Source organism: Rhodofomes roseus (assembly GCF_022264815.1).
Source record: "Rhodofomes roseus strain CIRM-BRFM 1785 chromosome Unknown C8Q71scaffold_1, whole genome shotgun sequence".
NCBI lineage: Eukaryota > Fungi > Basidiomycota > Agaricomycetes > Polyporales > Fomitopsidaceae > Rhodofomes > Rhodofomes roseus.
The window spans coordinates 1,267,508-1,279,208 of NW_025952957.1; the positions used below are offsets into that span (position 1 = coordinate 1,267,508).

General features: G+C 55.7%; 5 protein-coding genes across 5 annotated transcripts; 2 read left to right on the forward strand and 3 right to left on the reverse strand.

The window, feature by feature from the left end:
• Positions 1–1,482: 1,482 nt before the first annotated feature.
• Positions 1,483–2,107, reverse strand: C8Q71DRAFT_852437 (guanine nucleotide binding protein, alpha subunit; the record flags this gene model as incomplete). The annotated part of the gene is made up of 5 exons (XM_047926831.1): positions 1,483–1,518; positions 1,571–1,639; positions 1,697–1,797; positions 1,847–1,899; positions 1,971–2,107. 5 exons carry the CDS (start codon positions 2,105–2,107, stop codon positions 1,483–1,485), a joined length of 396 nt encoding a protein of 131 aa, XP_047784726.1.
• Positions 2,108–2,517: 410 nt separating this feature from the next.
• On the forward strand, positions 2,518–3,479 carry C8Q71DRAFT_19332 (uncharacterized protein). The gene is made up of 2 exons (XM_047916889.1): positions 2,518–3,281; positions 3,354–3,479. The coding sequence occupies exon 1, from the start codon at positions 2,599–2,601 to the stop codon at positions 3,214–3,216; it is 618 nt and encodes a 205-aa protein (XP_047784727.1). The 5' UTR covers positions 2,518–2,598; the 3' UTR covers positions 3,217–3,281; positions 3,354–3,479.
• Positions 3,480–5,600: 2,121 nt separating this feature from the next.
• On the reverse strand, positions 5,601–8,488 carry C8Q71DRAFT_819544 (Nsp1-like C-terminal region-domain-containing protein; the record flags this gene model as incomplete). Its single annotated transcript, XM_047926152.1, has 12 exons — positions 5,601–5,814; positions 5,866–6,186; positions 6,248–6,453; positions 6,512–6,693; positions 6,746–6,823; positions 6,875–6,946; positions 6,999–7,043; positions 7,100–7,375; positions 7,430–7,468; positions 7,525–8,178; positions 8,234–8,311; positions 8,332–8,488. The coding sequence occupies 11 exons, from the start codon at positions 8,486–8,488 to the stop codon at positions 5,880–5,882; spliced, it is 2,094 nt and encodes a 697-aa protein (XP_047784728.1). The 3' UTR covers positions 5,601–5,814; positions 5,866–5,879.
• A 158-nt stretch (positions 8,489–8,646) lies between these two features.
• Positions 8,647–10,693, forward strand: C8Q71DRAFT_19389 (uncharacterized protein). Its single transcript, XM_047916891.1, has 8 exons — positions 8,647–9,203; positions 9,253–9,366; positions 9,419–9,505; positions 9,558–9,617; positions 9,668–9,951; positions 10,011–10,027; positions 10,083–10,236; positions 10,292–10,693. Exons 1-8 carry the CDS (start codon positions 8,804–8,806, stop codon positions 10,580–10,582), a joined length of 1,407 nt encoding a protein of 468 aa, XP_047784729.1. The 5' UTR covers positions 8,647–8,803; the 3' UTR covers positions 10,583–10,693.
• On the reverse strand, positions 10,538–11,670 carry C8Q71DRAFT_19447 (uncharacterized protein). Its single transcript, XM_047916895.1, has 3 exons — positions 11,557–11,670; positions 11,309–11,467; positions 10,538–11,247 (listed from the first exon to the last, which is right to left on the reverse strand). Exons 2-3 carry the CDS (start codon positions 11,345–11,347, stop codon positions 10,720–10,722), a joined length of 567 nt encoding a protein of 188 aa, XP_047784730.1. The 5' UTR covers positions 11,348–11,467; positions 11,557–11,670; the 3' UTR covers positions 10,538–10,719.
• Positions 11,671–11,701: the final 31 nt, after the last annotated feature.

Genomic DNA, 11,701 nt, shown 5'->3' on the forward strand with positions numbered 1-11,701 from the left:
CGGCGGTTGCGCTCCCTAGGAACGTCACTGAACGTCACAGCGCGTGACGTTCCGCGTTCCGCGTTACGCGTTCCGGGAACGCATGTCCCCGTGGATCGGACTTTCTGCCGCTTTGAGTAAACCCCACCGCGGGCAAACCAGGTTTTTCGGGCTCCGAAAATGCTAATAACATCGGTCCTCCATGGGAACCTTTTCGGAGAGCTTGACTGACTCCGAAAATGCTCCTACATTTCTCATGTTCGTAGCATGTTCGCCGAAAACACGCATGTTCGGCCTCCGAACATGCTGAAATCGGCTGAAACGCATCATGTTCGCAGCATGTTCTGACAATATTCGGAGTCCGTAAAGGTTCCCAGGCGGGACCGATGTTCGTAGGGGTTTTCGGAGTTCGAACAACCTGGTTTGCCCGCGGTGCCCGCCGTGACCTCCCTTTTGCAGTGTTGTGCAGAAAGTCCGATCCACGGGGACATGCGTTCCCGGAACGCGTAACGCGGAACGCGGAACGTCACGCGCTGTGACGTTCAGTGACGTTCCTAGGGAGCGCAACCGCCGCTTTGCTGACTCCTATTTCACTCAGAGCCCCATTGAGAATAATGTTGTCAACATATAAAATTACTAGTATCTACCTTTCAGCTTTGAGATGCGGCTAGCGGAGCGTGTTGTATCATCTGTGATCGTTGAGGGTGACCGTGACGGATTTAACGATGTTACCGGAATAGGCAACTATTGCTCGGCCACATCTTGCCTCAGGCCTCAGGCCTCAGGCACGGTGAAAAACGCACCTGCCCAAACGGTACCCAGACCTGCCCGGAGCAGGTCGTGACAGCTGTCTGACAGCAGCTGTCCCCGAGTACGGTTTGAGCAGGTCTCAGTCGAGTACGACCAGGTTTTTGAAACACATCACAATATCACAACATGCTCTAACCTGCTCCAATCTGCCCGGACAAGGCCTCGTCAGTGCGCGGGCAGACTGGGGCAGCTGGGGGCAGGTTTTAAACTGCTTGAATCTGCTCAAAATTGCTCTCATTTTTGTGACAATAATATACACGGCTTTAGTACTATTCGATCCATTCGGTACCCGACCTCTGTCCCTCCGACACCTTCCCATCGCTATCCGCTCCATCTGCTTATCGTAAATGTCGACTCCCCGTCAGCGATGTTGAGTTTAGAGGTTGATGTGTTCGAGGGCGAAGGGCGCGAGGAGGTCGAGCCAGCGGTTGAAAGACGCGACGCAGCTGTCCGAGTAGCTGTACTAGATGGGAGAGATGGGAGCTGGACGTGTACAGTGTGACTCACCTGCAATCATGTGTGTCAGAACACTCTTCAGGCAGTCAGTACGGATACCGCAGGACGTGCGCGCGGATGGGACGCACACTTTGTGACGTGTTGAGCGTCTGCACTATTGGAGTGCTCGGCGGACGGAGGAACAGCGCACACCTTGTTGAGGAAGAGTATCAGTGTTGTCTTGGCGAGGAGCGGGTTCTAGCAGATCTCCTTCCAGAGCATGATCAAGTCCTCCTGCACGCGCACGTTAGCCATCGGGCACCGCATCCTCGCTCATCACACACACCAGGCGGCTGACCTTGGAGTCCTCCTCGAGCATGAAGTTGCAGGCGAGGGGCGCGAGGAAGATGATGGCCTGGATGATGTCAAAGAACGGTATTCACATCGGGCTGTTGTTCCTGCTGCCGCCGACGTCGTAGATGTACCACTCGGAGCCGAGGAGCGTGCCGCTCTCCATCGTGAAGCGGTGCTCCTCGACGTCGAGCATGCGCAGCTGCGCACGCACGATGTCCTCTGTAGGATGCGAATGAACTCAGGTCACGAGGAGAGGGAGGGGACGCACCATCGGCGGGCTCGTAGTTCACGTTCGCAATGCGCGCGGCGTTGTTGAGGAAGCTGCGTGCGCAAGTGGGGTTCGTAGAGGGAACGACGGGCGACGCACATTCGGGCATGTCCTGCAAGCGCACGCCGCGACGTCCCGCCGCTTGAGGATGGCCCTCACGACAGGGTCCTCCCAGAGGGTGATGATGTCGTCCCTGCACGCGGCGAGGACGGCGGTGGCCCACCACAAGGGCGCTGTACGTTGTCCGAGTCGTGGGCTCATGGATGTTGGGGAAGAGTCATGGGAGGGGGAGCACTCGCACCTGTCGAAGACGGGTGTGTGGGCAGGATTGGTGACGTCAGCGCCGACTCTGCCGATGACATCATACACGCAGATCTGCATCCGTATGAGACTACTAGCGGATACCCGTGCTCCGCTACGGACTGGATATTATCGCTGTACCATGTACTTACAGTCAGTAAGTAGTGCAGAATTGGAGGCCATTCAGCCACCTCACCGGGAGTCAGCTTCATGGCCCTGTTGATCAGCCGTGAAGGGGTTTGCAAGCCTTCTTTATATTCCGATCGTTGTCCTCGCCGCGGACAGAACCCTCTGAGTCAGTAGCAGTTATGTATAACTCAAACTTGGGCCATTCGGCCTCCTCCCTTCGGGAGTCGGCCTCATGGCCTCGTGCCTCCAGCTGTTCTGCCCGGGATTCCTTCCTCCACCATAAGATTCTCATAGTTACATAACGTTCTCGTGATGATATTGCGATGAACACCGGCTATCCACCACTGACAACAAATACTCTGAGTTACTGCACGTTCATACTACCTACCTTCCTGTCACGGCATGCATGCACCTGCATCCCGCTTGCTTGCCATCGCATTTGCTCGTTTCGGCGATTTGCCTGCCCTCGCGCTCGCCCGTTCTCGCAATCACTCGGCTCGCCCATCCCCTACCATCCTCTGGCCCTCACTCACTTGCCCTCAAGCCCGCCCGTTCCCACCATCTACTCGCCCTTCAATGCTCTTGCCCGTGCCCATGTTCATGCCCTCATCTGCACACTTGGCTGTGATCCGCTCGCCGGCTGCGCTTGCACACAGGATTCGCCCTGCGTGCTCGCCGTCGCCGTGTGTGTTGCATTGCCGCGCCCCGGATTGCCGCCGACTCGTCTTTGCGCACCGTCCTCCGCTCGTCCTCGCCCGTCTCTCGGTCAGGCTTGCCCGTTCTTTCCTCACGCGCGCGCGGCCCGACTCATCGGTCGTCTTTGCATGCTGGGCATCCGCCCTGTGCGCTCGCGGTCGCCATGCGTGAGTCGTCGCCTGCGTGTGCTGGACTACCGTCCCACTCTGTCGCTTGCTCGCCCGCCCTCGCGTCCGTGGCCATGAATCCCCCGTCGGCCGTGTTTGCACGCAGGGCATTCAAGTTAGTCCTGCGTGCTCGCGGTTGACGTGTGTGTTGTGCTGCACGTCGCCGCGTCCTGTGCTCACATTCAGCTCGTTTGCTCGCACACGTCTACACTCACCTTCCTTCGCTCATCCCTACTTTGCTAACGCGCCCGCAGTCCGTTCGTTGGCCCCATCTGCACGCAGAACACTGTTCTGCTTGTCCGGGTATGTCTGGTTTGTGTCTGGGTCATCCGCGCAAACATCTGGTTTGGGCAAACTTCCTGTGTTCCTTTCTCTCGCTCGTCCAAATGTTGTTCTGGATTAATCATTAAAGCAGAACATACATACAGCACGGTCTGGCGTGGTCAGGTCGTCGAATATTGAAGCCGGCCCAGTTAGTAGCCAGTTGTAAAATGATTGTCAGTTGATAAACTGAAGAGAAAGAGAGATGCGATGAGGTACCTCTCCGACTTTCCCGCAGCGCGCCGCCACTCGAGAGGGCATTCGTGCGCCGTCACCGTGTGTGTTGCATTGCCGTGCCCCGGCCGCGCCCATTGCCGCCGACTCGTCTTCGCGCATCGTCCTCCACTCGTGCTCGCCCGTCCTCCACTCGCGCTCGCGCATTTTTCCCCCATTCGCGCGCGGTCGATTCGTCGGTCGTGTTTGCATGCTGCCACGCACAGCGCTCGTCAGTGGTCGCCATGCATGAGTCGTCGCCCGCCGCGCTCGCGGTCGGAACTGGCGCTGTCCGACTCGCCTACCTATTTGCCCGCTCTCAGAGTCTCTGCCTGTCCACCCAGCTACTCAATCCAGTCTGTCCACCTGCCCATCTTTCCACTGGTACCTGCTTTCCCGCCCTCATGTCCGTGGCCATGGATCACCCGTCGGCTGTGTTTGCACGCGGGGCATTAGTCCTGCGCGCTCGCGGTCGGTGCGTGTGGTGTGCTGCACGTCGCCGGCCGCGTCCTCTTGCCCACATTTAGCTCGCTGACTTGCACGCGTCTGCACTCACCTTCCTTCGCTCGCCCGTCCTTCGCTGACGTGCCCATAGTACGTTCATTGGCCACGTCTGCAAGCAGAACACTATTCTGCTTGTTTGGATCTTTCTCGTTAACGTCTGAGTCGTCCGTGCAGACATTGATTACCTCTGTTTCTGGTAGACTTCATGCCCGTCTTTAAAAGCAGAACGGTATGCTCAACGTGGTCAGGTCATCTGTGCAGAACACTTGAAGGTATATAATGAGCTGTAGACCCGTCGACCAAATGAGTAGCCAGTCGGCAAATGATTGCGGGAGGAGGTACATATGAGAAAGTAAGAGACACGATGACCTCGAATTCCCGCGACTCGAAAGCGCTCGGGGCTCGGGCAAGGCTCGGTGAGTGCGTTTGTCTCCCTCAACTGGCCAATCCGATGTCTTCTTTGTCTGCCGTGAGAACTTTCCTGGCCTCTTGTAGTATAGATTAGTACTGTACTCGAGTTGGGTGACTTAGCAGCAGGAGATGCCTGGGCAAGGCAGTGACCTCTATACGTACGTGGCTAGACACGCATCGAGGACGGAAGTGATGGTGGATGGAAAGCTCAAGCATGCAACGGCGGCAGCGACACGACTGCCCAAAACGTTGCGGCGCGTCTCCCAAAACGGGCCGGGACCGGTGGCGGGCAGGCAGGCTGCTGTAAGCCAATGTGAACAGGCCCGCGTCGAGCTAACTTGTGCATTTAAGACTCGATGCATTACCTGATTGCGGGGAGCGGCCCTTGTGCGACAGCACATGAACGAGCTAATTGATCGAGCCGAGTTTGCTTAAGAGCAGCAAGAGTTGTGCAAGAGCGAGCAAACGTCAAGGTTTAGACGCCCATCTTACCGGGCGGGCAGGTCTCAGTCCGGTTTGGGCAGGTGGAATCTGTCAACGTCCTGTCACGACCTGCTCCGGGCAGGTCTGGGTACCGTTTGGGCAGGTGCGTTTTTCACCGTGCCTCAGGCCTCAGCCTCGCCGCTGGTTCGTAGTAGCCAGTACTGCACTGTATCTCATGCTATATCGATCATGCAGACAATGTTAAAATGCTGTCAATATATTGGAGTGTAGGCTTCAATAATCCTGGCCTTAGTGTACTATGTCGGAATCAGTTTCAATTTGTAGTCCCCCGGAATATCTGTATGCATTCCTCTAAGTGCTCTGTGTGACAGAGCCGAAGTTGTGAAATTGCTGCGGAAATATCCAGTGGACACAGCTACGACCGCGGTCGTTTTTTCAATGATCAATAGGTGGTAAGAACTTTACAGAGTGATTAGATAAGATTTGACATACTGTCAGTAGTGGCCTTCAACTACGCTTTGAGCTCTCGTCACGATGTGACGCGTTCCCCAAGGCCGTTCCGCAAGAGCGTTCCCGGAACGCGTTCCGGGAACGTACCTCCCAGTCGATCGGACGTTCTCCTGTTGTGGGACATACCCCTTAACGTGTCAGAAGACGCATCGGTCCCTCCGATTCGCACCTGCGCTTCAGCCTGTGCCACTTCCATGAAAAATGTGATGGGGCGCATCGCTCGTAACTTATGATACAATTATCGTAATCCAGTCGCCGATTCAGAAACACACTCTGCAACAGTGTCCGTCAATATGTATCGACAATGAACGACGGTCATCATACCTGTTCTACAAGTCTTATCGACTGCCACCTAAGCCGAACCCTCTGCCTTTGAAGCTAGAGCCAGCGCCACTTTCCTCCGCGAGCCGGACCCGTTTCTCCACTTCGTTGACTCGGCTCTCGACCTCTTTCACAGAGCCATCTATCCAGAGCAAGCTCATGAGGTGACTGCTCAGGATCTCGCCTATCTGACTCAGCGCGTCATCGTTGTTTTGTGAGGCACCGTCGGTAGGGAGCGCAAGCGCGTTCACCGCGTCAATCATCTGGGTCAGCGAGCCAGACAGGTCATCCAGGTGACCGTGCAGTTCGGTCGCAACCGTGTAGCTGGTGCCGAAATCACTACAGTCAGTGCGAGTGCACAATGAGACAACGAAGGGACACTGACTTCCTGTCACGCTCGGTATCGGCAGGACCCGTGTCGAGCGCACGGAGGTTGCTACCCTGGCCGCCGAGTATTTCCTCTGTTGACCTCTCATACGCCTCCAATGTCGCAACAAGTTCCCTTTGCTGCTGCTCGATATGGTCTAGCGACTGGTCGATGTCATTTTGCTCTTGCTCCGCTGCGACCACGAGGTTGTACAACGCGGCGAGCTGGTGGCCGATACTGGAGTCAGACCAAGTACATCCTGCAAATATCTATGATACTCACGTTGTTGCCGTTCTCGATAAGCGCACGGTCCCATACTGCGACCTCGCTTGCGAATTTGTTGAATTCACGAACATGGTTGTCGAGCTCGGTCGACCACTTGTTAACGATCTCCTCGATCGTCTTCCCTCGGAGCATAGATGGCGGAGGCACTGCTATTGCGGTTGATGTCGTAGCAGGCGCACCTATCAAGCACGGTCATTGACAGAACATTCAGGCGTGGTTCATTACGCGTACCTGATGCGGCTGCATCCTTTGCTTTATCACCTTCTTTTGGTGCGAGACTGGCACCTAGCGAGAACGTGGAAGAAGGGGCTGCTATTGATTCAGGGCGACATCCGCAGCAAGAATCGCGGCATTACCCACCAGGTGCACCATCCTTCTTCTCTGCATCCTTGTTTGCAGCCCCGAGAAGGCTGAATGCCGGTAGGCTCGTGGCTTTATAGACTCGGTTAAATGAGGACCGCGGAAAAGCAGCAATATTACACACGTGCATCCTTCTTGTCATCAGGCTTCGCAAAGAAGTTCGGTATTGCTGTGGGCATCCCTCGTTAGCGGGCCAAGAATATGGTCAACTACGTGCGGACATACATAACGACGTCTTCGATGCGTCCTTGTCTTTGTCTGCAGCCGCATCCTTCGAGGCCCCGCCGCCTAGCGAAAATCCTGGCAATGTTGAGGTCGCAGGAGCGGCAGTCGATGATGGTGCAGGCGTGCTCGGCTTAGCACCGAACAACCCAGCCCCAAGGAGGCCACCACCAGCCGGTGCCGGCGTGCTGCTTGTCCCCGACGCCGCTGAACTCGCAGGGGCACCTGCGGGTTTGGGCGCCGAGCCGAAAAGGCCTCCGGAAGGTGCGGCGGCGGGTGCTGCGAGAAAATGGTCAACACATATTGTTGGTCATATATACGAGATGAGCTTACTCGTTGACGATGTCCCGCTCGTGCCAGGCTGAGCGAAGACTGTCAACTCGTCAGCGGCCGTTCAGCTTGTCAAGTGCTTGGTCGCCAACACTTACAGTTGCTTGCAGCAGGTTTGGGGGTCGTGGAAGACGTTTGATCAGTAGGCTTCGCACTTCCGAACAGATTCGGTGTAGTACCGGCGGTGCCACCCGGTGCAGCAGTTGTTGTAGGGGTAGATGTTGTTTGCCCCGCTGGTTTCGCACCGAAAAGGCCTCCTCCGAAGGCGTTATTCCCCGCGGCAGTACTGCCTCCCGCGGGGGCCGAACCAAAGAGACCTACCCCAGGCGTGTTTGAGGCACCTGCGTTACCAAACAATCCGCCAGCTGGAGCTGAGGTGGCGGAACTTCCTGCTGGAGCGGTCGCATTGTTGCCGAAGAGGCCCCCTCCTGCTGCCGGAGTGGTTGCACCTGATTGGTTGGAAGATGCACCGCCGGCGTTCCCGAACAAACCACCACCTGCGGCCGGAGTGGCGGCACTGTTGCTGGTGCCTCCGAAAAGGCCCCCTCCCGACGCTGGGGCGGCTGAGCTGCCACCTGCATTGCCGAAGAGCCCCACCCCAGTCGGTCCTGCTGACGTTCCCGTAGAGCCACCCTGGTTTCCGAAGATGCTGCCTCCGGAAGACTGGCCAGTCGTGTTTGCGTTCCCGAATAAACCACCCCCGGCAGCTGGCTTGGCCCCAGAATTCCCGAATAGATTGCCGCCAGAAGCCGCTGATTGGATGGAAATGTTGAGTCAGTATTCATCTGCAGCCATCTGCGCACGTACCACCTCCGAACAGGCCAGCACCACCTGTGGTGTTCGTCGCGTTACCTCCACCGAAAAGCCCCGCACCGCTGTTGTTAGCTGTGGTAACAGTGATTAACATTCGTTTCCAGAGGGATATAAAGAAGATCTAAACTCGCCTCCGAACGCAGAGCCTCCGAAAAGGTTTGTTCCAGGACCAGTGCCGCTTGCAGGCGTTCCCGCACCCGTCGTGTTTGACGCGGCGCTCTGTGTAGGATTGTTGCCGAAGGCACTCATGTTCGCCCTACGCCAAGTAATACTGTATATATGAGCCCTGTTCGAATCGACACAACTAGAGAACTTACCAGTCTGGAGAAGAAGGAGGCGATGACCCCGCGACGGGACGCGAGACAAGACGCGACCTGAACACGTGCTGACCGACGCGTCAAGTTGAAGCCACAGCCGCGCAGGGATACACGCGCGGTCGACTGCCATCATCAGGCAGGCCGCGACGACATGCGATTCCATCGTTCACTGCTCGAGCTTCCGTAGTCTTAGCTGCTTGGTTCTGCAATCGCCTCTCCGCGACCCTACGAATTTTGCTCTGACGCTATGGCTACTTACGACAACTTTGACGACTACAACACCGGCATTGCAACCGCCGTCAATACAGCGGATGACGCGTATATCACCGTCGAACGCACCCGCACCAACATGCCGCAGGGATGGACCAAGTATACTCATCCGCAGAGCTGGGCCTACTTCCGTAACGACGAGTATAAGTTGGTTGTCGATGACGATATTCGCATACCGGACATCCTGGCAGGCGTAAATGAGTACTACCTTGCCAATCAGACGTCGGCTCTACCGGATGGGCTGGAAGCATGCATGCTGGGCTCTGTTGGCTCCTACTTCTATCTCATCATCGATCATAATCAATGCGTCGCGGAACATGCTAGTGCCAAACCTCTTAAGGATTGGGTTGGCTCGGAGAACATGTCGGGCGTGAATCGTGCGTCTTACGCTACTGCTATTGCATTTAACTTAGACGTATAGCGCAGTCCTTCGGCGTCGCAGACTGTACTGGAATTACATTCAGGGACATCCCTCCCATATGACGATGCCGTATAGAGCATTGACAGAAGCTGTCGACGCCATCAGGGCGTACTACTTTGGTACGTTACGAAGTTATACCCTGTATAACGAATGGATTATAAGCTCGCATAGATAACCTGATGCACGGTGAACGTAGCTTCGTGCCGTTCTCGAAGGTTGAGTGTGACGATCTCCTTCAACACTTGGTGGTACCTCAGGGTGAGCCTTGATTTCCAGCCTCCTGGTACTCCGGACCTACTGTCAGCCTTAGGACCCACCATCCGTGAGACGTCAATGGTGGCACTTGTCGCATGGATCCTCCGTGAAGTTTGTACGTTCGGTCTTGTTATCTACAGAACGATATTCTGAGATGCTATGCAGATAGCCATCGCCACGCAGAAGGTTACGGACAATACACATTCAACCAACACCGCATACGTCGACGGACACTCGGCAGCCCGCCTTACGTACCAACGAGCCCATCCGCCGTCGCTAGCATACTGCTTCGTTTTCTCGTGAATGGTCCGTTCTTCGGCATCCCGCAGACATACCTGGAGCATGTGCAGCATGCCAGCGAGTTTCGTGGACGTTTATCAAGTCTGCATCAGAGCTGGAAAGAGTACAAGGATCAACTCGTTCGGGAGTACTCGGATTTCATTCTCGTGGTAAGTACCTATGGATGCATGTAAACGCTCACTGCTGAATGCACGTTGCTCCACTGAAGTCTACCGTGCTTCTTTCGTACGTTGTGTTCCATCAACGCCGTGAATATATAAAGGTGCTAATGAATGGACAGAGCTACCGTCGGTCTGTTGTCTGTGACGGACATTGCTCAGATAGCACGCGCATGCTCAATCATGTCAGCCTTCGCTTCGCTCGGCAGTATTACTACTGGTGTATTCTTCGTCTGGCGACACCAAAGCGGTACGCAGATGTCAACGACCCGAACGGTGTGTCATTTCTCTCAATGCATGTTAGAACTCTCATCCTCATGTTGCATATGAGTTCGCTTACATCAACAACGCTCACCGGAATACCTTTGGGCTATCGGGGCATGCACTGTTCCTGAGCTTACCAGCTGTACTACTCGTGTGGTCCCTCATTGGCTTCACAGTGGCGATCGTCGCGTACGCTCTGCAGCCCATTACGGGAGACACGGTGTCCGATGTTGCATCAACTTCTATCATTATCGCCGTATTTTTTGTCGTACTCATTTGCACAGCTCTAGCGATTTCCGTCTTCGTCAAAATGTGGAGATGGGACTCGCACACCTGGAGCTTGAAATTTGTAAAGTGACCCCATTGTAACGGTCGAGGGAACAAGGTGACGAGGCTAGCACTAGGGTACAATGGGTAGACTGTGGACGACGTGCTTTTCGCGGGCGAAGTCGCGTGGAGAATATTAAGCATCGCGGTCAGTGACCGGTAAGTTTGCTATACTACAATACCCTCATTCATCCTATTGAATAATTGCTCCTTCCATGGCTCGCCTGGCCGGGTGTCATCCAGACAATCCTGCGAGAAGCCGACAGGGATGACGTTCATAATCGGCGGGTCGATGCAGCAAACCATCACGAAGACTGCTCCCATTCCACCTTCCCGCTTACACAGGTCGGCGGCGTACTTTAGCTGCGACTGCATCTCCTCCTGCTTCTCCGGCTCGAAGTCGCTGAGCGATGTAACCTCCGCGGCCGCGACGAAGTAATTCGTCTCTGCCCGCGTCGATCCCGGGCGGGGACGGACAGCAATTGTCAGCAGGTCGCGCCCGGCGCGGGAGGGGTCCGCCCGGAGGTCGAGGGCACGGATAACAGAGTCGGAGAGAATGGGGCGGTGTTTTTGACAGAAGCTCCGTAGAGACTTGTAATGTTCGACTGCATCTACGCCGACTTGCGAATGCACCCGCTGGTTGATCTTGCAACGGGCTTTGTGTACAGGCCAGGCTGCCTTCTGGCATTCCTTGCTCTAAGCAATTATGTGCAGCAGTCGATATCTGAGATCGCAGATGGAAGCACAGGGGGCTTACACAGTACATGTCGACTTTGCATGCGCTACACCTCGACATCCTGGCCCCATCCAAGCGCGACTTGAAGCAGTGCTGGCATTGTGTGTTCCCTTTCCGCAACGTCTCTTCTGGATCCGACGATTGATGGGGAGCGCGGGGTGCAGGTGGTATACCGCCCGACTCGAGGAATTGAAGAAAATCATCCATGGATGCGGCAAATATGAGTCAGATCGTCACCGAGACGTATGCAGAGGAGAGGAGGTAGATACGCTCAATAGACCAAGAAGACGGCCTAGAGTTCCGTGCAGCGTATGATTAGGTTCGCTGCAATGCGTATAAGGGCAAGATGGGGTGTATCTTGGTCTGAGATGTCGAGATTTGAGTCTAACCGGAGGCACGGTCAGGTGACCTGTG